General features: G+C 39.6%; 4 protein-coding genes, 1 long non-coding RNA gene and 1 pseudogene across 7 annotated transcripts; 4 read left to right on the top strand and 2 right to left on the bottom strand.

Annotated features, from left to right (window-relative positions):
* The first annotated feature begins 173 nt into the window (after positions 1–173).
* LOC121769991 (protein DA1-related 1-like) lies at positions 174–4,665 on the top strand. Of its 3 annotated transcripts, none has more exons than XM_042166779.1 (12): positions 174–566; positions 1,033–1,183; positions 1,278–1,374; positions 1,534–1,873; positions 2,453–2,576; positions 2,694–2,777; positions 3,095–3,214; positions 3,302–3,514; positions 3,593–3,655; positions 3,737–3,852; positions 3,935–3,993; positions 4,083–4,665. In XM_042166779.1, exons 2-12 carry the CDS (start codon positions 1,070–1,072, stop codon positions 4,412–4,414), a joined length of 1,662 nt encoding a protein of 553 aa, XP_042022713.1. In that variant the 5' UTR covers positions 174–566; positions 1,033–1,069; the 3' UTR covers positions 4,415–4,665. The 3 variants fall into 3 exon arrangements, with proteins under 3 accessions (XP_042022713.1, XP_042022712.1, XP_042022714.1); XM_042166778.1 differs by having other exon boundaries at positions 177–566; positions 1,026–1,183; XM_042166780.1 differs by having other exon boundaries at positions 178–566; positions 1,026–1,183; positions 2,456–2,576.
* LOC121769992 lies at positions 2,889–3,688 on the bottom strand. The gene is made up of 3 exons (XR_006043731.1): positions 3,550–3,688; positions 3,275–3,403; positions 2,889–3,198 (listed from the first exon to the last, which is right to left on the bottom strand). It is a non-coding gene; the product is annotated as an uncharacterized LOC121769992 (long non-coding RNA).
* A 1,367-nt stretch (positions 4,666–6,032) lies between the features above and the next one.
* LOC121771829 lies at positions 6,033–8,307 on the top strand (annotated as a pseudogene).
* Positions 8,308–8,522: 215 nt separating this feature from the next.
* LOC121771828 (UPF0603 protein At1g54780, chloroplastic-like) lies at positions 8,523–10,518 on the top strand. The gene is made up of 3 exons (XM_042168720.1): positions 8,523–9,019; positions 9,797–9,989; positions 10,141–10,518. Exons 1-3 carry the CDS (start codon positions 8,600–8,602, stop codon positions 10,386–10,388), a joined length of 861 nt encoding a protein of 286 aa, XP_042024654.1. The 5' UTR covers positions 8,523–8,599; the 3' UTR covers positions 10,389–10,518.
* On the bottom strand, positions 10,470–12,824 carry LOC121771827 (lysM domain receptor-like kinase 4). Its single transcript, XM_042168719.1, has one exon. It carries the CDS (start codon positions 12,497–12,499, stop codon positions 10,601–10,603), a length of 1,899 nt encoding a protein of 632 aa, XP_042024653.1. The 5' UTR covers positions 12,500–12,824; the 3' UTR covers positions 10,470–10,600.
* A 4,360-nt stretch (positions 12,825–17,184) lies between these two features.
* On the top strand, positions 17,185–21,466 carry LOC121772141 (DEAD-box ATP-dependent RNA helicase 10-like). The gene is made up of 11 exons (XM_042169132.1): positions 17,185–18,198; positions 18,272–18,334; positions 18,601–18,675; positions 18,978–19,097; positions 19,233–19,274; positions 19,353–19,427; positions 19,911–20,057; positions 20,152–20,289; positions 20,531–20,642; positions 20,718–20,806; positions 21,198–21,466. The coding sequence occupies exons 1-11, from the start codon at positions 17,269–17,271 to the stop codon at positions 21,333–21,335; spliced, it is 1,929 nt and encodes a 642-aa protein (XP_042025066.1). The 5' UTR covers positions 17,185–17,268; the 3' UTR covers positions 21,336–21,466.
* Positions 21,467–23,995: the final 2,529 nt, after the last annotated feature.

Genomic DNA, 23,995 nt, shown 5'->3' with positions numbered 1-23,995 from the left:
GTATACCCGATACCGGTTCGGGTAACTCGATACTCGATAGTTTTAAAAAAGTGAATACTCGATCTCGAATTTGATACCCGAATTTTCAGATTAGATCGGGTAATACGCGATGCCCCCGATGTCTTATTGGACATCCCTAGTCCAAAGCTAGATACTATTGGATTTAAAAATATAGTACAGTAGTAGTGGAAAGTGAGTAGCCCAGATTTAAACGTTCGCTTCAACCAATTAGAAAGCTCCAAAACTACGGTGGCTGAAAGAAAGCCAAAATTTTGGCATATGTTTGCTTAGAATTCAAGTAGTAGTTGTTAGGTATCCACTTGGTTGTAGAGTGCTTTCTTTTGTTGTGGTTTATAGCCAATCACAAAATCAGCTCGCTTCTCCTTTTAGTCATTAGATTGGGTGATTTTGTCACACGCATATTGTGATGTGTGGAAATGAAGAATCCTTTTTGTCAGCCCTTGTAACTCTTCTTGTTGTTGGTGACTATGCTTTCGTCCCCCAAATTTGATGATCTGGGTCTCATCCGATTCTTCCAAATCCTGCAGATTCTTCATCTGTTTCTGGTAAATCCATCTCTTTCTTGCTGTGGTTCTTGGTGCGTTGTGGGGAAGTTTTTATCATTGATAGATTTGAACAGACGAGGCACCTTGAAAGATTATACATTTTCCATTTTGATGAATTAATTGGGAAATGGGTTTTGAAGTTAGTGGAGTTGCTGGATTATTTTAGAAGCTTGGCTGTTGATGGCCGTGTTGTGATTATGTTGGGTTCAATTGAGAGGGAAGGCCTTCTGCTGAGTATAGGAATAAAATTGGTGTATTTGCTTTGAGAAAGTTGTAACTTGATTTATGGAATTTTAAATTTGTGCTACTGTTAATCAATGCCACAGTGAATCTTGAGTTGAATGATGATTGTTTGATTGATATATGAATTTAGCTGAGAATAGAGGTTGGATTCTTGGATTGTATAATGATTGAAGATAACTAGTTTGCTGCCTGATAAGCTTTGAAATCCCTTGCTAGTCTGCAGTACATAAGTGTCGAGGCGAAAGCCGATAGCAGAATTCATGATGGGCTGGCTAACCAAGATCCTTAAAGGCCCCAGCCACAGAATCTCAAAAGGGAAATATCATGGGAAATATGAAGATGATACAATCTGGGAAGGACCTCCGATTTCAGCAGTAATCTCTCCTTTACTTGTCCTATATCATTCTTGATTCATCTTCATCTGCATTGCTGATGTTTTCACATTTCCTGCGTTGATTCTTAATGTAGGATCAATTGTCTGATTTCGATAAGGAAGAACTTGATAGAGCAATTGCACTTTCAATTGCTGAAGTGGATGGCAAAGAGAAAGGAAAAAAAGTTGTAGGTAAGTCAAGTGGCTGCAACTTGTTTCTTGTTTTTGGGCTTCTCTTCTGATATCTTTATGTAATTATGAACAAATTAAAAAATTGTAAGTGAAGATTGTGATATCTTTGTGATTATAGAGTAACCTTGGTAACTTACTCAAAACTCCTGAATGATTCAGATAGTGATTCTCAGTTGGACGAAGATGAGCAGCTTGCTAAGGCTCTGCAAGAAAGTTGGAATGTGGAATCCTCCCCTCAATCATCTCCACCCCGATCACCTCCTCCTCAATCACCTCCCCCTCGATCACCTTCACCTCAATCGCCTCCCCCACGATCACCTTCACCTCAACCGCCTTCTCCTCGATCACCTTCACCTCAACCACCTTCTCCTCAATCACCTTCACCTCAATCACCTCCACATCAATCACCTCCACCTCAATCACCTCCAACTCGGTCACCTCAATTTGATTATGGAAGTTTTGTACCGCCTTCTCCATTCTACTATCCTTCAGGATACAGGTATTACATTTCCCATTAATATTTCATTTTCAGCTCTCTTTATGTTTCAGTCAAAATTTCCAGAATTGTTTCAGCCTATCAGATGGATTGATGAAACATATTCTTCGAAGTTCTGGCTAGGTTATTTATGCAAAGTGGCAACATTCCCATTCTTATACCTTTATTACGATTTTTATGCAAATTTTAAGAAGGTTTCCATGTACATTTTTAGCAAAGCCATTAATCGTTACTCCAAGTAAATCGAAGTTACTAAGTGCTATATTCAGTAATGAAACTTCATGTATACTTTTTTGAGGTTGTACTCCTTCTCTGTCTCTTGGATTATATCAACCTCCTTTAATGGATTTAAGACAGAATTCGTATTTCAAGTACGACCAGGCAAGCTATTGTGTCTTGGACGCTTTTATGGGTCTCTCATGCTAGTTTCTCAACAAAAGTTAGCACTTTCATATAAAATGTTAAAAAATTTGAAATGAATGTGTTGTTAGGACTTGTTATTCAATGTGCATTGTATGAGTTGGCTATTCTTTCTATAAAGACTACTAATTCTTTTAATGTACCTGGCTTATTCTTTTTTAGTAGAATATGTGCTGGTTGCAATAGTGAAATTGGCCATGGAAGATACTTGAGGTGCATGGGAGCTGTTTGGCATCCAGAATGTTTCTGTTGTCATGCTTGCAACCAAGCAATATCTGATTATGAGGTGCTGAACTGTTCAAAAAATACTGATTTCACTTTCTGACTTTGTAGATGCCTCTTTGATATTACTTGATAGGACCAATAATCTTGTGAACTGACTTCTTCTCGGGTTCTGTTTCAGTTTTCCATGTCTGATAACCGTCCTTTCCATAAATCTTGCTACAAGGACATGCACCATCCCAAATGTGATGTTTGCAAGAATTTTGTAAGTGTTCATATTCAATTACGGTATGTTATGTTTGGCACATACATTTTTTATTACTGTAAAAATGAACCAGTCGCCTCTTTGAAAGGCGAGGGAGAGAGTTATCCAAGCTGATATAGAAGGGATAAGATCATTACCAAGTTGATATCGGACAAGAAACATAGGTCTCAACAATTACATTAGCTCACTAGTTTCCTATTGTTTGAATGGTTTAGACCTGAGTTATATTCGTTATATGGTATTTCTTGACTGGCCGCAAGAATGATACTACTTATTACTTCAGAGCTTTGGTTAATTCTCATTTTCCATCTATGTAGATTCCCACGAATGCTGCTGGGCTTATAGAGTACAGAGCTCATCCTTTCTGGCATCAGAAGTACTGCCCTTCACATGAACATGATGGAACACCCCGCTGCTGTAGCTGTGAAAGAATGGAGGTGAGCAGTACGAATAATCTTTTTCTTCGAGAACCCGAAATATGTCTTACTATCGTTTACCTATTTAACGGGCTTGTGGTAATGCAGCCTGTAGATGCCAGATATCTAGTTCTTGAGGATGGAAGGAAGCTCTGTCTCGAGTGTTTAGACTCATCAATAATGGATACACATGAGTGCCAACCACTTTACCTTGAAATACAAGAATTTTACGAAGGTTTAATGATGAAAGTGGAGCAGCAAGTGCCATTACTCTTGGTTGAGAGACAAGCACTGAATGAAGCCATGGAAGGAGAGAAAACTGTACGTTCTACTCTGTGTAATCATCGTAGTTTTACCTCTGCAAAGTGGCTGATTTAGTAATATTTATTCCGTCGCCAGGGTCATCACTTCATGCCAGAGACGAGAGGCCTTTGCCTGTCAGAAGAACAAACTGTTAACACGGTATATGAGCAAATCTTCAAAGCGAACTAAAAAACATAGGGAGGATATTCCCTTTCTTAACTTTCACACTTTAATTTGCAGATACTGAGGCGACCCAAAATAGGAGGACATCGGATAACAGGCATGTTCCCTGAGCCTTACAAGCTCGTTCGAAAATGTGAAGTAACAGCAATTCTCATTTTGTATGGTTTGCCAAGGTAGAGTCACCTACATGCTATATGTATTATACCTCATCTTCCGCCTTTGGATCCTCGCCATAACTAACCTGTGCCAATGTAGGTTACTGACCGGGTCGATCCTGGCTCATGAAATGATGCATGCATGGCTCCGTCTTAGAGGTAAATTTTCACTAATTTCACCATTTTGAACTAAAGATTTCTCTTGCTGCTGTACATGTGTACAACGTTTTAACCAAGTCCCGTTTCAGGTTACCCGAATATAAGTCCAGAAGTCGAAGAAGGTATCTGCCAAGTGCTAGCTCACATGTGGTTGGATTCAGAGATCATTGCTGGCTCTGGTAGCAATGCCGCTTCGTCATCATCTGCTCCCTCAACATCAGCATCCTCGTCCGGCTCTTCGAAGAAGGGTAAGAGGTCTGACTTCGAGAAAAAACTCGGTGAGTTCTTCAAACACCAGATAGAATCAGACAGTTCAGCAGCATACGGAGACGGTTTCAGGGAAGGCAACAAGGCGGTGCTCAAATACGGGCTGAGGAGCACTCTCGATCACATTCGGCTCACCGAGAGTTTTCCTTGTTAACTGGATAGCTGAGCTCCATTTGGTATGGAATTCTTGCTCTATATCTGCCTGTATATGCATATGTCTTGCATAATGGATGCCAAAAAATCAAATGACTTTTTTAACTTTTATTTTACTTACAAGCGCTATAGAATACAAAGGAAAGGAAAAATAAGCCACCAAATGTAATTGTGCCGAAATAATTATTTGTTCATGTATCATCAAATAATTGTTATGAGAATCTATTGGAAGTTAGTATTTTTTAGGGTTTAGATTTGTTTTGATGGTTCCCTAATGCCTTGGTGGAAGGCGTAAAAGGGTATATTATGTCTTATCTCAAAGCTATTATATATTCCTACTTTTCATAAGGCAGACACCACTAGATTTTTTTTGCCAGAAAGGTGCTTGACGACAAACCAAACCGAACGATCCGATGGCCAGCAATTGAGCCACTATGATTCGAGCCGCCATGCTTCGTCTATGAGACCGGGTTTTCGGTCTCAAGAAAGGAGCATGTCGTTTTTAAGCATATACTAGCAGTACTATTTTTATACTCCTCTCCCATAAAAATATGTACTTTGATTTTAATGTAAAATTGATAAAGTTAGAAAGATAAAGAGAAAACATATTGTTCATGAAGCATGAGATCATCTTATAAAAGAGAAAATTCTTCATGAGATCATCTTATAAAAGAGAAAATTTGTCAAAAATGAAATGGGTCTAATTTAATGGATCATCTTATAAAAGAGAAAAATTTGTCAAAAATGAAATGGGTCTAATTTAATGGAACAGACTAAAAAAAAAGACTAGTATTATGTAGGAATGGAGAGAGTATGTTTTGGCGTCACTTAAGTCTAAGCTATAAAATAAATAAGTTTCTCCAATTTATAAAGGAGGCAATGAGTCACACAAAGCATTTAGTTCAAATTTCACAAAGTATATACTCCAACTCTACATTAAAATCACAATTTTAGGATTATAAACTTCTCGAATTTTACTGGAAATCCAAATTCATTTTTTTCATTTTTTTGGAACAACATTAAATATGGGTGCGTATTATAACTATTTCAAAAATTTTGTGAGACATAATACTAATAATACTAAAATGGTGTAAAACTTGAACTTGGTATAAATATTGAAATAAATTTACTTTTTAGGATGACATACTCAAAAATAAATTTAAACTCATTGAAAATGATCTACCAGTACTTGTCATTAAATTATTGCGGTAATAGTAGATATGCCTAATTTTATAATACTGCTAACATAAAAAGTTGACTATTGTGACAATATTTTCTGGAGCAATCAGTCCAAGAATTGTCGAAAATAAAGTTGCTTAAACCAAGTTAACTAATACAATAATCGCATTAAAATATGTTACTATAAAATTTCAAAATATGTTTATGATTAAATTAAATTTATTAAAAACTATTTTATTTTGACCGTCTCTTGAAAAAGAAAATTTTTACTTTTTCTTTTTCATTCTTACTTTACTCATTTTTTTTCCGCCCCTCTCATATTTCAAATTCTTTTTTTTTATCAATTATACATTAAAATTCAATTTTAAAAATTTATAATTTTCAAAAATAGATTAAAAATAAACATATTTTAGATCAAACTTATGCTGCAGTGCCTTTATCGTCCCTCTCTCTCACTGGACTGCACTATTCCCCCTTCCCTCTATGATTATAACCCTAGTACAATTCGTTTGCTCATGATCTCTCTATAAATTATTTGGCTCAAATAAATTGAAGAGAGTGATCGTCGCTTTGGCCGCAGTTGCAGATTCATCTTCCTCAAACCGCCACTGGCCAAGCATTTTCCCCCAAATTCAAAACCATACGGTAATCCCTTGCTCCATTTTATAGTTGCTGCTTAGTTTAATCATCGCATGTGTTATAAATTAAGATGCTTTCTTATTACTGAGTGAAGTACATTGTTTTAGTTGTGAAATTGCAGTCTGTTAAGTCCTTTAATCCTGGCACGTTGGCAGATTAGTTTGTCTGATGTGGAGTGAGCCAATATTTGTGTGCTTGACTTCAGATTTGTTTCAAGTTATCACGAATTTATTGTTGTTTTAATAAATCTCAATTGGTAAAGGGTATATTCTCTATTTGTGGGGACAAATCAAACAAATAAGGACCACGATGTAAAGATTTTCTTCTTCTTTGTTTATCTTTTACATTTTCCATACTTGACAGTTGGTTGAATCCGATGAATTATGAAGCTCTTAAATATGCAAAGAAGGTCTGATTTTGATGGCTTGATTCTCAATAAATTGATGTTGATGTTGATGTTGACGTTGACGGTGTTGATAGTGATAATGATAAGACTTCATGACAGTAGGCAATCTTTGATTCTTAAGTGTGTTTCTCGTTGCTAAGATGGAGTTTTTCGTGTCAATTTCTATTAGGTAAGCTACTGGTGGAAAATTTTACCATCTGTAGTTAGTTAGAGATCCATTGTATTAATGGTTCTTTTACTGCTTACAGCCTGTACTTATGTTAGAAATGCTTCATTAAGAAGTTAAGATTGATTGTGCTGTTCCTGTTTTCAGAGTAATGATTGTGACGCCTTGAAGAGTTTCAATAAAATTAGAATTAGATACCATCGTTTACCATATTCATCCCACTTTGTGCACCCTTTGATGGAAACTTCGGGATCGCTGCCACAATCTCCAATATCATAAAGCATAAAAATGTTAATCTGCTTTTTTTTTCTAGCTTATAAGTCTTCTTGGTTTTCTTACCAATAAGTTATTCTTTTACTCTTGTTACCTACAGCTATTTCTCTTCACAATATAGTTATGGTAGTCTTGGTTTACCCAATAACAAAGATGAAAATGAATCTTTCTACTGTTGTTTTCAGGTTAATCTAGCTTCAACTTCTACCACTACTGTTTGAATTATTTATGGAGAAACAGAGTAGTAACCTTGCAACTCAATTGATTGAAGGTTTGTGTAGTTTTCTGCTCAGATGTATTTGTGCAATTCTTTCTGCTGGTTCTCTTCCAAGGCATGTGGCATTTATCATGGATGGAAATCGAAGATACGCCAAGAAGCAAGTTTTACTTGAAGGAGATGGGCATAGGGTTGGATTCACAGCTCTTATGAATATGTTGAAGTATTGCTATGAGATGATTGTCAAGTATGTTACAGTTTATGCTTTCAGCATTGAAAACTTCAAACGACATCCAGAAGAAGTCCAATCCACTATGCAGTTGATATAGGAAAAGATCGAATCATTGCTTGAGAAAGAGAGTATTGTCAACCAGTATGGAGTGAGAGTGCATTTCATTGGAAACCTTAAACTTTTGAGCAAACCCGTCAGGCTCGCTGCTGAAAGAGCTATGAATGCCACTGCACATAATTCGACGACCACGCTTGCAATATTGCCTACACATCAACAGATGAAATAACAAATTCTGTCGAAGAAGCATGTAAAGTAAAAATGGATGAACTAGGGGGGAATGAAACTGACAGCAAGGAGCCTCGTATTGATGTGGCAGATGTCGAGAAACATATGTATATGGCAGTTGCACCTGATCCCGACATTATAATCCGCTCGTCCGGTGAGACTCGACTAAGCAATTTCCTCCTGTGGCAGAGTGCATCTTCCCTTCTTTACTCCCCAAGGGCGCTCTGGCCAGAGATTGGGTTTTACCATTTGGTCCGAGCAATCTTGGACTTCCAAAGGAATATCTCTTCTTTCGAAACTAAGCTGAAACAGAGTTAGATTCACCGGTTTCTGCACTTTCAACTGCGAATCCGCTGATGTTTCCCCATGATGATGAAAGAAGTTAAATTGGTTTGGCTTAAAACCCGAATCTTGTTGTACAATTACGTTGTTGTTAATTGTTATGATGCTAGTGTATTTTTCTCTAATCTAACTAGTGATTATGGTGTTTGGTGCTATTGCTTTGCCTTATAAATCATGTCCAGCCATATCTTTTGCTCAGGAAACTTAGCAATATATTGAGAAAAGTGGAGTATAAAAATTATTAGTTGTACTAATAAAATCGATAGAGAAGCATCTTCTATAAAAAATTAAAAAATAAGTAAAACATTATCCTCCCCCAAATTCAGACAGCCATTCAAAAATAAATATCCAAGAAAACATGAACCAATCAAAAATCTTGAACTCCCATAACCACGGAATGTTCCAAATCTTCGTCCTCTCGCATCAACCCAAATTTCTCAAACTCCCATGGAAACCATACTCTCTCCACACTCGTGCTCTCTTCTAAAGACTCGTCCTTTTCCCCGTTTCCATCCCAAATCCAGCTGCTCCCTCAAACCCATTTGCTGCAATCTCGGAAAACAGCCTTCTCAATCGATCGAAGCCTCGTCTTCGGACAAGCCCGCGGCTTGGATTTCCAATGTGCAACAGGGTTTAGCAGCGCTCGCCATTTCTTTGGCCCTCAATTTTTCCCTACCGGCTCTAACCGACGCCGCACTCGCGTCTGAATTCGATGTCCTCAACGATGGCCCTCCGAAGGAATCGTACGTCGTGGACGATGCCGGCGTGCTCAGCCGCGTTACGAAGTCGGATTTGAAGAGGCTGTTGACGGATTTGGAGTCCAGAAAAGGCTTCCACATTAATATCGTCACTGTGCGCAAGCTAACTGTAAGTTCAAGTGTGATTCTGTGTGTTGATTGAATGGAGATTTGATGTGAGTATGTTTTTGCTGCCTTCCATCTCCCTATGCTAATGTATAGCCCTTGTATTCGATGACATCATAGATATTAAGAATGCATTAGAGTTGAGTGCTTCATCAGAATTGTTATAGAAGCAATTAGTGAATAAGCTATAGCTGAACTGAATCCAGTTGCCGCATTCTGGTTGTTTTGGATCTAAGTTTTAAAGACCTAAGTTTCTTTGGTTGCTTCAGTTTGATTTGGCCTTCCAAAACTTCGGCTCAACCTAACAAACTTAATAAGTAGTAGTACAAGTATAATGAATGCTAAGGAATTTATGATTAGGTTGTATTTGACTTGGTTTGTGGGGTTGGTGGATACCGATTCAAGAAAAATAATGTCTTTTGGCTGATTTGGCAATAGATTTGATGTTGATATTAAAAATTAGGACTACACCGCCAAAGTTCAGATAACCAAAAGACCGAAGTTTGAGCTACAATTTGGTTTGGTTGGATAGGTTGACAAAGCTTCTGGATTTGAAAACTGAACTGACTAAATGTTCACCCCTTACTCTCAAATCATGTAAAACGATGCAACCCTGTTAGTTGATAGGATGATGAAATTGGAGAGAGAATTCATTATTTTCCAACTGCTTTTCTGCTGTTGGATGTTGGAAAATTGGTTCTGATTTCTGAATGCTGGAAAGTGGAAATGAGTGTCCCATAAGCAATTAATTTTCTGATCATTTTGTGTTTCTCGCCCGTAGAGCAAAGCTGACGCGTTTGAGTATGCTGATCAAGTATTGGAAAAATGGTATCCAACGATCGAGGAGGGAAACAACAAAGGCATAGTAGTGCTCATCACCAGTCAAAAGGAAGGTGCAGTTACAGGCGGCCCAGAATTCATCAAAGCCGTTGGTGATTCTATTCTTGATAGCATTGTATCGGATAATCTTCCAGGTAATACCCTTATTTTCCATTCTTAAGGATGTCGTTATATAAATTATCCGATGGGTATCAGGCAATTCTGATGTATATTGCTACAACTTTTTAATTGTGTTTGGTGATGCTACATTATCTGACCAGTGTATACTGGTTTATGTTTTCGCAGTCCTAGCTACAGATGAGAAATATAATGAGGCAGTTTATAGTTCTGCCTCACGTTTAGTGGCTGCTATTGACGGCCTTCCTGATCCCGGTGGTCCAGCAACTAAAGACTATAAAAGAGAATCTAACTTCAAAACAAGGGAGGAAACGGATGAGAAACGCGGCCAATTCACCCTTGTAGTTGGAGGTTTACTAGTAATTGCTTTTGTTGTTCCTATGGCCCAATACTATGCATATGTTTCTAAGAAGTGATCCATATTTTCCTGATTGTAATATTTTTTCATTACCATTGAGATTTGAGAGTTGAGTGAATGTATAAATGGTGTACAAATGTTTATATGGAGCAGTTGATTCACAGAGCAATGAATCAACAAATTTTATATCTCTTCATGTAAATGAAATTTGGTGCATATAAATGTAGTTCAATTCAAGCAGAAAACAAAAATAGAAGGTAAATCATTGTCTTATCTAGTAGAAGCACCAGACTCTGATATGCTGACTGCCCATTCACCAGAAACTCTCGAGAGGGACTGGAAAACGTCCTCCATGCTTGGGCGAGCAGACGGATCTTTCTTGAGGCACCCGTCAATCATTCTGAACAGCACGAGGGCGAGGTTTGAAGGATAGTTCCCGAGCAGCAAAGGATCCATCAAGCTGCTTATCTTCTCATGTCCGCCTTCCGACAGCACCGGAGCCAAGACCTCTGGTAACCTCATGTCCACCTCTTCATACAACTCGGAGATTTGTTTACCTGTGAGAATCTCCAGCAACATAACACCAAACGAGTACACATCAAGCTTAGGAGAGACTACTCCATTCTCCAAATACTCGGGTGCCATGTAGCCTTTCGTCCCAACTATGTGCCTTGTCAATGCAAACTGGCCCTCCTGGCCTTCTGCAGCTCTTGCCAGCCCAAAATTCGCGATCTTGGCTCTGAAATCATCATCAAGGAGGACGTTGCTGCTGTTGAGATCCTTGTGAATGTGCGGAGGTGTAGTGTAGAGATGGAGGTAGTTCAGACCAGCAGCCACATCAAGAGCAATCTGCAGTCTCCTATCCCAGCTGAGAACGCCTTGCTGGCCCCTGCTGTGAAGCCAATCCACGAGCGCTCCATTTGAGGCGTACTCGTAGACAAGGTACCAGTTGCCCTCGTTGAAGGATACACCGGAGAGACGGATGAGATTGGAGTGATTTATCTTGTTCAGCAGAGTGATTTCTTTGGAGACATCTCCACCACTCATTTTCTTGATGGCAGCAAGATCTCCATTGATGGTGCCTTGATAAACAGAGCCTTTGATTAAACAAGCCGGGCTGAGATCGTCAGTTGCCTCTCTCAGCTGCTGGAAAGGGTAGACCTTAAGAGACTGTGCTATGCTAGAAATGCTCTCAAGAAAGTCCTCAGACTCATCATCAGCCTCTTTCTTCAACGGTTTTTCAACAGATTGAAACCTCTGTGGCGACGCAACAGCCTCCGCTGCCCTCCTCTGCCTCCTCCTCCGGAGGAAGAAAACCATCCCCATAGCAAACAAAGCAAGAAGCCCTCCAACAACGCCAACCACTACGTATATCCATGTCTTGCTCGACGAGCCACCACCTGTATCCGGGGGAGGTGTGGGGGAGGGTGGAGGGGGCGGAGGAGGCGCTGTCACCTGAGTACTATTGGGAGGGTTCTGAAGAGGAAGCAGAAGAGTGGTGAACGGATAAACGGTGTCAGTTTCCGTCAAGTTATTGGCTGCCAAAGTTCTGGTATTATCAACCCCAAACATCTCACTTATGACCTCAACAAACTGGCCGAACTGCAACACATAGCTGAGCAAGTAGTTGACACCATCGTCGACTTGAGTTTGAGTCGGACACGCACATCTCAACGGAACACTTAGTCTTGCACCAACTGACAAATCTCTTGCTCCAATGCTGTTCTGGACTTGGAGGGCTTGGCATGTTGACAGGCTCTGGAACGTGTTGTTGGCGATGGTGAAGTAGACGTCGTTGGACTGGACGGTGTAGGAGGCGTTGGCTTGGTAGGTCTGGGCGGAGCAGGAGCATGTCACAGGCACCAGCACCGTGCGCTCGGCTTGGAGGATGGCGTTTTGGGAGATGGAGTTGAGTTGAGCGAGGTGGGATGCGTTAGCGGATAAAAGGGTGGAGATGGAGGCGAGGGTGTTGTAGGGGGGGCGGGCGCGGAAGGTGAGGTAGGATTGGCAGGAAGGGAGGAGGCCGTTGCAGGTGTAACCGAGGGCGGAGTTGTTGTTGTCTCTGACATCGCAGTCTTCTATGAGGTCGCGGATGTATGGCTGCTGCCCCATAGCCAGAGGTAGGCATGATATTAGGATTAGGAAGAGGAGGAATTGAGGCCAATTCATTTTCTTTCTTTCTTTCTTTCTCTCTCTATCGGAGAGATGAATGAGAATTGTGAAGATGTTTGGTCTTATTGTAGGTGGTGGAGATGGAGGTTTCGTGGACTGTTAGAAAGTGGGGGCTTAGATGCAGTTGAATATATTAAATTTTGAAGTTGGAGAGTTGAATATTATTCAAGGCAAGTTGGAGGGTTGAATATTTCAATTATTGGACGTTGGTTGTATAGGAATAGGATAATGTCACAGGCCAAGATTCGGGTGCTCTGTTGAATTCAACTTTTAGAGATGTCATTATCAGGGAATCGCGAAGCCTAATTTAGATAGATTTTTGTATATTTATTTTATTTTTACTTGTTACAAACTACGATAATGATATCGGAAGGAATTGAAGAGACGTGCACCATGCATGGAAATATACAATAAAATCGGCCTTGATTGGAATCTGTCTAATAAGAACTACTCGGTGATTATTCATTTAGAATAAGTATCCGATTGAAAGTTAAAAACCTATGAAAAACGAACACTGTAATTGTAAAAGTATTTAGTCAAAGCCGCGTGCACGTTCAAATGGTGATCATCGCAAATTAATAAATTTCAAACTAACAATTGTGGCATAGCTCAGGGCTGACTAATGGTATTTAGTCCAAATTATTTCGGCTGCAACTATATGATACTTAGAGCATCCACATCGGTGAGCAGGGTCCGTCCGTCCGTGCCGCTGGCAAGGACACCCATGTCCGCCGCTGGCACGGACGTGTTCTTAGCTAAGAGCACGTCCGTGCCAGCGAGCAGGGTGACGTGGCACATTTCTGTCCGTTAGCATTTTTTTTCAAATCAAAAATAATACCAAAAATTTTAAAAAAATATTTTCGGATTCCCAAAAATATACATATTGTATTACCATTTTTTTTGAAAATTTTTAAAAAACATTTAATCCCAAAATCATCTATAAATACACACATTCATTATCCATTTGGGCGAAATTCGGCCACGAGTAGTGGGTTTTTTAATTTTGTGAATTTAATTATGTAATTTTTAATTTTTAGAATTTAAATTATGTAATTTTTAATTTTTAAGACTTTAATTATGAAAATTTTAATTTTTAGGATTTTAATTATGTAATTTTTATTTTTTTAGTAATTAGTAATAGTATTTTGGGTATTTTTAATGCATTTTAATATTGTGGAAATATTTTTATTTAAATTGAATAATAGAATGGTGAGACCCTTGAGCATGTCATTGCGGAAGAGCACATATGTGGATGTTGTACTCTTGCCTAAGAGCAGAGAGTAAAAGTGAGTTCGGGCCCATATTTGTGCTCGTTGACAAGAGCACAGATGTGGATGCTCCTAGGTTTACCTATATAAAAGTTTTGCGGCATAGCTCAGGGCTGACTAATGATGCAATGTAGTTCATCCTTTTTTATTGGGAAAAAAATCAAAACTAAAACTAAATTAAAGGTAGCTAGTAATATACTTTGGGTGGTTTGCTAGGAGGGGGAAGATATGGTCTGAATTGATAGACCCAGAGATGATGTTTCGGTTGCATATGTTGTGGTATCTCTCCAAACCATTCGGTAGGAGTGCTTATTTTTGCGCACTTCTTAGTATATTGAGTTAGCCAGTAGGTAGGCGTTAGTGTTAGGGTTTCCTAAACCGATATTTACAAGTTTGTCCATGCATCTTTAGAGCATTCACAACGGCGACCGGCGTGGCGGACGTCCGCCATTAGGCGCGAGAGGGACAAATACGGACGTCCGTTGCGGATACCGGAGTTCCGCGGCATTCCGACGACGTCCGTCGGGACGTCCACCATTGCGGGTTCCTGACGGACGTCCCGATTTTTTTTTTTAAAAAAACTCTATATATACGACTCGTTGAACTTCATTTCAGTCGCACCACTTGTTTTAACGAGTTCCTCTCTCTCTCTACGTTTCTTTTATATATCCAGAATGGGTAGTGGTAGTGGTGCGGGTGGTAGTCGTGGAATTTCTGATGACGTACGTCGGCGAATTAGAGAACAGTTGCGGGTCGTTACGTCCAGGGAGATAAATCGCGCGATACAAGCGTCCTTGCAGCAACAGCAGTCGGCGTTTGTATGAGGGCTACTTCGCTCCGAAGCCACGGTTTGGGGAGAACATGTTCCGGCGACGTTTTAGGATGCATCGTCCGCTATTTCTGCGTATCGTGGGCTTTTTAGAGCGTCGATACGAGTATTTCAGGATGAGGGAGGATACGGTTGGTAAACCGGCCACACGCCCATACAGAAGTGCACTACCGCAATCAGGCAGCTGGTATACAGAGGTGCGGCCGACATGTTCGATGAGTATCTCCACATCGGCGAAACGACTGCCCGCGATTGTCTGAAGTATTTTTGTGAGGGCGTTAGGGAGATATTCGAGGATAGGTATCTTCGGAAGCCTACCCCGGAAGATTGCCGGGCTTTGATGGATATGCACAGGAGTCAGCACGGGTTTCCGGGAATGTTGGGCAGCATAGATTGTATGCATTGGTAGTGGAAGAACTGCCCCGCCGCCTGAAAAGGGGTGTACACTACCGGTTTCAAGGGCAAGAATCCCACGATGATCCTTGAAACGGTAGCTGACTACCGACTGTGGATTTAGCATGCGTATTTTGGAGTAGCCGGGTCAAACAATGACATCAATGTCCTCCAGTCATCGCCCCTTTTCAACGACCAGTTTATGGGTGTTGGTCCGGCCGTCAGTTTCGTCGCCAACGGCAACCAGCACAACATAGGCTATTATTTGGCGGATGGGATATACCCTATGTGACCCGTCGTTGTGAAGACGATCAGATGCCCATAGAAGAAAAGAAGGTCTATTTTGCGGGTCGTCAGGAGGCAGCGCGCAAGGATGTGGAGGGGGCATTTGGTATGCTCCAGGCTCGATGGGCGGCAATGAAGGGTCCGTCACGGTTGTGGTATATTGACAGCATCGCTGATATCATGTATGCATGTATTATCATGCACAACATGATTGTCGAAGATGAAGGTCCAGCTAGGGCTGGCAAATCGTGCGGATTGGGTCGTTATCGGGTCAACCTGATAATGACCCAACCCAATAAGGCCTAACCTGAACCCGACCTGTTAAGGAAACTGTAAATCCGAACACGAACCCGACCTGCTACCTTCAAATCCGAACACGACCCGCACCCGACACGAACCCGTTATCGACACGATATAATATGGGTTGACACGACACGATAACAACCCGAACCTGATATTACACGATTAAAACCTAATATTACACGATTAAACCTTAATTTTTAACCTAATTTACACAATTAAAATTCGTTTTATACTATTTAAACCTAATTTATAAGAAATTAAAAAAATAAAGTCATATGTATTTTTTTAAATAATAATCAAAATAATAATATTATTTCTTAATGAGTTACCCGTATCCGACTCGCATCCGACCCGAACCCAACCCGAAATTATCAGGTTCTTAATGGGTCAACCCGATAAGGACACGGATCCAATAAGACTTGACCCAACCCAATAATTTCGTGCGGATTCGTGTCAGATTATCGTGTCGTGTCGAAAATTACCAGCCCTAGGTCCAGCACTGACTGATTGGGCCAATGATGATGTTGATGCTGCCGGTCCAAGCCACAGCGTGACCACCGCTAATGTACGTATGGGGATACCCCATGAAGAGGCCGATCGAGTCCGTGCATTTGCCGACATGCGCCAACGACAAGCTCATATTCGACTCCAGAACGATATTATTGAAGAGATATGGGCGCGGATGGGTAGTCGTTGATATTTAGAATGTAATTTGTTTAGACTTTTTTTTGTTGAAATGTACTTTTTTTATTTAATTCCATAAATTGTTTAATTTGGTGAATTTATGAATTTTTATTGTTGTGGGATGTCCGTCGGGATGTCCTTGGGGATGTCCGCCATTGTGCAGTGGGATGTCCTTATGACGTGGCAGTGCAATGGGATGTCCTTATGACGTGGCAGGAGGTGTTTTTGGGAAGTCCGTTAGGATATCCGCCGGGACATCCGTCCCGCTGTGAATGCCATAAACTGAATAGCATAAAAGCCAACGTCAAGCTTAATTTTTAGTGAGACTTGAATGAATACCGGTCAACATAACTAGGCTTTCCTAAGATATCTATTTTCTTTTACGTGAAATAACAGTTATTTATAACTACATTATTGATTATGGAAGAAGAAAATAAAAAGGAAAAAGGAAGGTAGTGAATGATTTAATATGGATTCATATATTCCGTATAGTTGAATTAGTAGATACAGCTAATGGACAAAAAAAAAAATGAAGAAACGACATAAAATCCTAAGATATAGTACAAAAGTCATTCAAAAATAGGAGTATTAATTCATGAACGAACATACTATAAAACAGCAATAAAATATTAGTATATAGTTTTGTTTCACTCTTAATTTTTAAAATAGAAACGAAAATATGAGTAGGCAGAATATCATTAAAAGTATATTTACGTCTGTCAAAATTTACCATATACAGTAGTATAATTTTTAAAAGTTAACAAGTGGAGTAAGTTTTTAATTTGGAATTAAATTTAGCTTCAGATATTAACAAGACAAAAGTCATTCTCACCAGTGGCCCAGTCGAGTCCAGTCCAGTCCGGTCCGGTTTAGGGGAAAAATCCGTATAAAACCCTTCCCGCATTTTCTTTTATCTTTTATTATCACAATTCACACACAAAATTCGCCGCCGCCGCTGCCGCTGCTGCCTCCAATCGTGTCTGGAGTTCCATACTGCTCTACTAATGGACGAAGAACTAGATCATTCGGAGGAGGAACTAGATCATTCGGACGAAGAAATATGGGAGGAAGCATATATGGAAGCTGCTGAACGTCCTATTATGGAGGAAGAGAAAATATTTACGGAGGAGGAAGAAATTGAAATAGCTCAGAAAATATCCAAGGCAGAAACATATACATATGCTGCTCAAATTCCTATGACAGAGCAAGTCAAAACATTTACGGAAATAGGTGAGAAAATATCCAACGAAAATACGTATACAGATGCTGCTAAAATTCGTATGATAGCGCAAGTGAAAATATCTAAGGAGAAGGAGGAAATAGAATCAGCTGAGAAAATATCCAAGGAAAATACATATACAGATGCTGCTAAAACCCGTGTGACGGAGGAAGAGAAAATATCTACGGAGGAGGAGGAAATAGAATCAGGTGAGAAAATTTCCAACGAAAATACGTATACAGATGCTGCTGAAATTCGTATGACAGCGCAAGTGAAAATATCTACGGAGGAGGAGGAGGAAACAGAATCAAGTGAGAAAATTTCCAAGGAAAATACATATACAGATGCTGCTAAAATCCGTGTGACGGAGGAAGCGAAAACATTCACGGGGGAGGAGGAAATAGGCGAGAAAACATTCAAAGATTTGGGGGTAAACGATCAATTAATAGAAGCATGTGAAATTCTCGGTTGGAAAAGCCCTACTAAAATACAGTGCGAGGCCATACCCCTTGCTTTACAAGGAAGAGATGTGATCGGGCTCGCCCAAACCGGCTCGGGCAAAACCGGCGCCTTCGCGATTCCGATCATCCAATCGCTTCTCGAAGCTCCGCAGGCGTTTTTTGCCTGCGTGCTGTCACCGACGCGTGAACTCGCCATTCAGATAGCCGAGCAGTTCGAAGCCCTGGGTGCCGGAATTGGCCTCAAATGTGCTGTGGTGAGAAATACTAGTATTTTTTTTTCGGTGTTTATTTATCACGATTGAGTTGAATTGGGATGTTCCGTTGCAGCTTGTGGGAGGTGTGGACCAAGCACGGCAGAGTATTGCCCTTGGAAAGCGGCCGCACATTGTTGTGAGTTGAATTTTGTTATGCATTTATTATTGAACTTGATCACATTATGATTGCTAGTTCTAAATTAGTAGATTGTGTTATACGGTATACTGGTCTGGTAGAGCCTCCTGTTATCATCTGTTATCTCTAAAGCCAATGGTTTCACTTTCTCAAGGCATGAAGTATGGAAAATCTAGGAAGCTGCAATGATGATTTAAAATTGTAAATATGTATGATTTGTTCGTTATAACACTTCTAAAGTTGTGTTTTCGTCTTATATCTTCTAGGCGGCTACGCCTGGACGTCTAATCGATCATCTTTCTAACACCAAAGGGTTCTCTCTACGTACACTTAAGTACTTGGTAAGAATTTCTTTCATGTTGGTTTGACCTTGAAAATGGTTGTGTTTTCTTTGGGCTTGCGTGTCTGTCAGCTTTACTATGTTACGCGGTATATAGATGGAATTTGAACATCTAAAAAACCATTTAAATACTTGAACAGATAAACTATATGCTTTGAAGAAACCCTGACTTTTCTGCTGTTTCTGTATTTTAACCTGCTAAGATGTTTGTAGTATGCTGTTAATAAGGCATTAAAGCTGAAGTTTTAGATTATTATTAACTATACATAATGCAAAGAGTTTATACTCTTAAAAATATCTCAGGTACTTGATGAAGCAGATAGATTGCTCAATGAAGATTTTGAGAAATCGCTCGATCAAATATTGTGTGAGATTCCTCGCGAAAGGAGGACGTTTTTGTTTTCGGCTACAATGACCAATAAGGTACTTGAATGGGGCTCTTATTCACTATGAATGTAGTTTGTTAGTAATTCATTACACTATCAATGAATTGTTATACAAGAGTTGTTCCGGAAGTAAGTGAAAGTTGCATGATGGACTGTTCCCTCAATTTTTCAGGTGAAAAAACTACAAAGAGCTTGTCTGAAAAATCCTGTGAAGGTATTGCTTTGCCGTTCTTTCTAACATAATTTTGTAACATAATTTTTTTTCATCTAATCATTTTCTGTTTGATTGCAGATTGAAGCTGCATCAAAATATTCAACTGTTGATACATTAAAGCAACAGTATTGCTTTGTTCCTGCAAAGTACAAGGTTTGTGATGCAGTGGACCATGCTCTAATATCTAATGATGCACAACATGCCATCGAGTTGTATCATGTGCTTTTGGCTCCTCTGCGAGTATGGCTGAGTCGTAGTGGTTGTCAATTAAGTAGCAATAGGTTTTGCTAGTACCTCATCCATGATCCATATGATATTAGTTCAGTCACATGTAGTTTTATAGTTATGTTAATTCAATTGCTGAAACAAATAATGTTTCAGGCGCATGAGATGAAAAATAGTTGAAAAGATGCAGGTTCCTCCAGTATCTCTTGTCATGTTCTTAATGTCTGGGGAATGATGAGTTTGACTGGTTTAATATGTTAGCTAAATGGGGAAGGGTCTGGTTGCACCTCAAAATGAAAGGTTCTACCTAAATGCCGTTTAAATTGGGGGGTTTTGCGTTCAATTCTGTAAATATGTTCTTGCTCTATGTTACCTGTTCTTTAATTCTGATTTTCCCTTCTCTTCTTTTAGGAATGCTATCTTGTATATATCTTGACTGAGTTGACGGGAAGCACATCCATGGTTTTTACTCGAACATGTGATGCAACTACACTCTTGGCATATATTCTTCGTAATCTTGGCTTCAAGGCTATTCCAATTAATGGCCACATGACACAGGTAATATTATAGATAGTTCAGAACCAGTTATGATACTTTTACTCATCCAATCATATCTAATCATCCATTTTTCCCTGATGTTACTTTTATGTAGTCAAAAAGGCTTGGAGCCTTAAATAAGTTCAAGGCTGGAGAATGCAACATTCTTATCTGCACTGATGTTGCTAGCAGAGGACTGGATATTCCATCAGTGGATGTGGTTATCAACTATGATATCCCCACAAACTCAAAGGTTAACTTTTGCTTTCCAATTAGTAGTTAGGCTGCTACTACTTTTCTACCATATTCTAATGTACATATCTTTCTTTTCCTCATTTTCCATCCCTTGACTTTGATTTTGAGTAAAACCTTGGTGGTGAAAATATGTAGAATTTTTGTTGATGATAAGGTCAACTTTGGCTGATGCATTTATTTTAATAATAAATAATAATAATAATAATAGATACTGTTTGCTTGCTGTATGATGGCTGCAGGATTACATACATCGGGTAGGAAGAACTGCTCGTGCTGGACGGTCAGGGGTTGCGGTATCAATTGTGAGTCAATATGAGGTGGAATGGTACTTTCAAATAGAGAAGCTTATAGGTAAGGATCAATTTCCATATCTGTGGTACAAGTGTGGACCAATAATACCTTGCTATAACATGTCTGCTGCATCAGGTAAAAAACTGCCAGAGTACCCTTCCGTGCGGGAAGAGGTTTTGTTACTATTGGAGCGTGTTGCAGAGGCGAAAAGAATATCTCAGATGGTACTATATGCTTTCCTGAAACATGTCACTTTTTAGTCCTAGGTTTCTTGTCAAATCCAGTATATAGATACAGAGTTTCTGCTTGTCTGCATGTTGTTTTCTTGATATGATGCTACATTGCACCTCACCATTATAGGGGACAAGCCAGTATTATCTATCATAGCATTTATATCATATCAAAGTAGAAATTCTCAAATGCTCCATAAGAATTGCTTTTTGTGTCGTAATTCGTCGAAAACCATAGCATATGTTATTCGTCATCAGCTATTCATATTCCATATTTAAACATGAGGTGATTGATTAGGCCTTGTATGTCATTGTGAGTTTTGGCCTTGTGAACGTCGTATTTCGTTGTTTGATGTTCGTGATTTGGTATCCGGTGATTGCGCAGAAAATGAAGGAAGCTGGGGGCAATAAGCGGAGAAGAGGAGGTGATGAGGGCGAAGAAGACATGAGCAAATACTTGAATCAAAATAAAGGAAAATCACGAGGTAATAAAGGAAAACCAGCAAAGAAAAGGAGAAGATGATAGAATAATTTGTTTTAAAATTGTTAGGGTGTCCACTATAAGCCGGACACGCCCAATAGCCCCGCCCCAGTTTTTGTTTATAGCCCCAATTTTGTTGTCCATAGCCCCAAAATTTTGTGTCAGCCACTATAGTGGACACCTCCAATAGCCCTCAAATTTTATAATCAACTTTCATTTTATGTTTCAAGTAATTATGAATAAATTTATCGGGCTATACGTAATTAGAAGAAGCCGACTATACGAATTTAAAATAAAAATAAAAATAAAAATACAAATTAAAATTAAAATTAGAATTACACACAAAATTAAAATTAAAATCACACACTACATTGAAAATTTCCCGGATCCCCTTACAGAACTGCCTAAGCACCGTGAGGCCAGTCGTCTCACCCATCTGTAGGTATTCATCGAACATGTCCGCTGGTCCGGCGTAGGCAAGCTGTCGGATTGCAGCGGTGCACTTCTGTTGTGTGGACAGCCCGATCCGGCCAGCCGCATCACGCCGGAGGGTGAAGCACCGGTAACGCTCCGCCAAATTCGCCGCTATATAGTTGAACAGCCGCTGCGACATCCTGAATCTCCGGCGGAATATCTCGGGTGGATAACGGGGGTTATCCACGAAGTAATCATCCATTAGACGTTGGTGAGCACCGACGTGGTCTCGTGGGATTGTCCGCCGATGAGTAATGGTGCGAGGGATCGGATCCTCCGCCTCCTCCACCAAACGGGCCGCTACCTCCTGGGCGGCCTGATGTTGCACCTGTTGAATCAGAGCATTCCAGCTGTCTCTCCACAAATTGTTCATTTCCGACCCCAAATTATAGTGAGAGAAATTTGTATAGATGTTGTGTTGGAATGGTGTGAAAATAATGAATGGAGTGGGGTGTATTTATAGGGGAATTGAAATGTAAAAAAAAAAAATGAAAATCGGCATAGTCGCGGCGGTTGGCGCCGCCACTATTGGCGGCTCACCTATAGCCGCGTCCACCCCCCCCATAGCCGCGTCCTCGCCCCGGAGTTGGCGAACGCGCGTCCGCCGCATACCGCCCCCGAAATGGTGTCCGCCCGCGGGGCGGACAACTCTGCCACTATAATGCGCCCGCCTACCGCCCCAACCCGCGGCTATAGCCGCGGGCGTCCCATAGTGGACACCTTTATAGTTAGATAAATGCCAAATTTGCATTTCTGAGTGCGTACCTCTAGGAAATTCATGCGATTCTGCTCGTGATGTTTTCTTTTAAAATTAATTTTGGTTATGACCAGTGTTGAGGATTATTACTATGTAAGTATGCTAATTGGTTAGTAGTAGTACTATTTTTGGTGTGTGCATATTCATAATTTCTCATGAAATATAGAAGTGAGAGAAAGAAGAAGATGATAAACACCAAAATGTAGAAAGTGCGACGGTGGCCGCATCGCATCCCTTTTTATCATTGTCAACCCATGCATCGCATCTAATGACATACCTTCCATTTTGTCGTTTCTTCCACCCCATCATATTTCTATACTACTCCCTCCGTCCCGGAATACTCGCACATTTCCTTTTCGGCACGGAGATTAAGGAATGAGTGTATAGCAAACTCAACAATTGTGGCTGTAGGTGATAATTTTTACTAAAAATGAAAAAAATGCAAATAACTTGAAACGCCCAAAAAGAAAATAAGTGCAAGTAGTCCGGGACGGAGGGAGTATAAATTTTGAAATTTAAGCGGTCTACCAGATTTGTAGCTTTGAATTTGATGTGCTATTTATTTCAAATAAGGGTAATTAATTAATTGGTTATAACGACAAAACATAAAGCAGGGAGGGGTTCGTGTCAAAGTAAATCAATCCAATTTTAGAAGTTCAATTTGGCTCGAGTCATTTCTCGTTTAAGCTTTCATAGTATTAGTTAGTTAGGCCTACAACCTAACCTCTTCAATGGGCCACAACCGGACACTGGGTTGTCGAGCTGCGGAGTTGTGGTGGGCCATGGGGAACGGAGGGTTGTGGGTGGTCAGGGCCGGGTGGGTGTCGGACGAGACGCCCTGGGTTGGGAGGTGCGATGGTCGTCGTTGCGGCGTGACTCGCGCGACCCGCCTCAATGTCTGTTTTTTTTAATGTCGAAAAGGAAGAATGAGAGAAGAAAGAAATTGAGAAGCCTAATTTTGTGATTTAAAAATAATTAATTCCATTTAATTAATAGAATTTCATAATTAAATCTTTTCCATAATTAGTAATTGTAATAATTAATTCTTTTCTATTATAGTGATTCAAAAATAATTAACTCTATAATTAATTAATAGAATTCCATAATTAATTTTTTTCCCATAATTAGTAATTGTAATTTATTCTTTTCAATAATTAGTGATTCAAAAGAATTAATTCTATAATTAATTAATAGAATTCCGTAAGTAAATATTTTCCATAATTAGTAATTGTAATAATGAATTCTTTTCAATTTTAGTGATTCAATAATTAGTTCAAGAATTAATTAATAAAATTCCATAATTAGTAATTGTAAATTTGTAATAATGAATTCTTTTCAATAATTAGTAATTAAAAGTAATAGAATTCAAAAAATTTAACTTTTTTTCCATAATTAGAGATTGACAAATAAAGTTATTGAAATTATCAATAGTGTAAATTAATGTTGTGGTGTGGGGAAGGACGTGGATAGA

This window comes from Salvia splendens, chromosome 16 (assembly GCF_004379255.2).
Source record: "Salvia splendens isolate huo1 chromosome 16, SspV2, whole genome shotgun sequence".
In the NCBI taxonomy this organism is placed as follows: Eukaryota; Viridiplantae; Streptophyta; class Magnoliopsida; order Lamiales; family Lamiaceae; genus Salvia; species Salvia splendens.
This window is presented reverse-complemented; position numbering and strand designations above follow the sequence as displayed.

Bases quoted from the DNA above. Each gene is read 5' to 3' on its own strand.
- LOC121771827 (XM_042168719.1), bottom strand. From the start codon at position 12,499: ATGAATTGGCCTCAATTCCTCCTCTTCCTAATCCTAATATCATGCCTA.
- LOC121771828 (XM_042168720.1), top strand. From the start codon at position 8,600: ATGGAAACCATACTCTCTCCACACTCGTGCTCTCTTCTAAAGACTCGT. The intron at 9,020-9,796 runs GTAAGTTCAAGT...TCTCGCCCGTAG, and splicing joins TCACTGTGCGCAAGCTAACT to AGCAAAGCTGACGCGTTTGA. The intron at 9,990-10,140 runs GTAATACCCTTA...ATGTTTTCGCAG, and splicing joins TGTATCGGATAATCTTCCAG to TCCTAGCTACAGATGAGAAA.
- LOC121769991 (XM_042166779.1), top strand. From the start codon at position 1,070: ATGATGGGCTGGCTAACCAAGATCCTTAAAGGCCCCAGCCACAGAATC. The intron at 3,515-3,592 runs GTACGTTCTACT...TTCCGTCGCCAG, and splicing joins CCATGGAAGGAGAGAAAACT to GGTCATCACTTCATGCCAGA. The intron at 3,656-3,736 runs GTATATGAGCAA...TTTAATTTGCAG, and splicing joins AAGAACAAACTGTTAACACG to ATACTGAGGCGACCCAAAAT.
- LOC121772141 (XM_042169132.1), top strand. From the start codon at position 17,269: ATGGACGAAGAACTAGATCATTCGGAGGAGGAACTAGATCATTCGGAC. The intron at 19,275-19,352 runs GTATTGCTTTGC...GTTTGATTGCAG, and splicing joins GTCTGAAAAATCCTGTGAAG to ATTGAAGCTGCATCAAAATA. The intron at 19,428-19,910 runs GTTTGTGATGCA...CTCTTCTTTTAG, and splicing joins TTGTTCCTGCAAAGTACAAG to GAATGCTATCTTGTATATAT.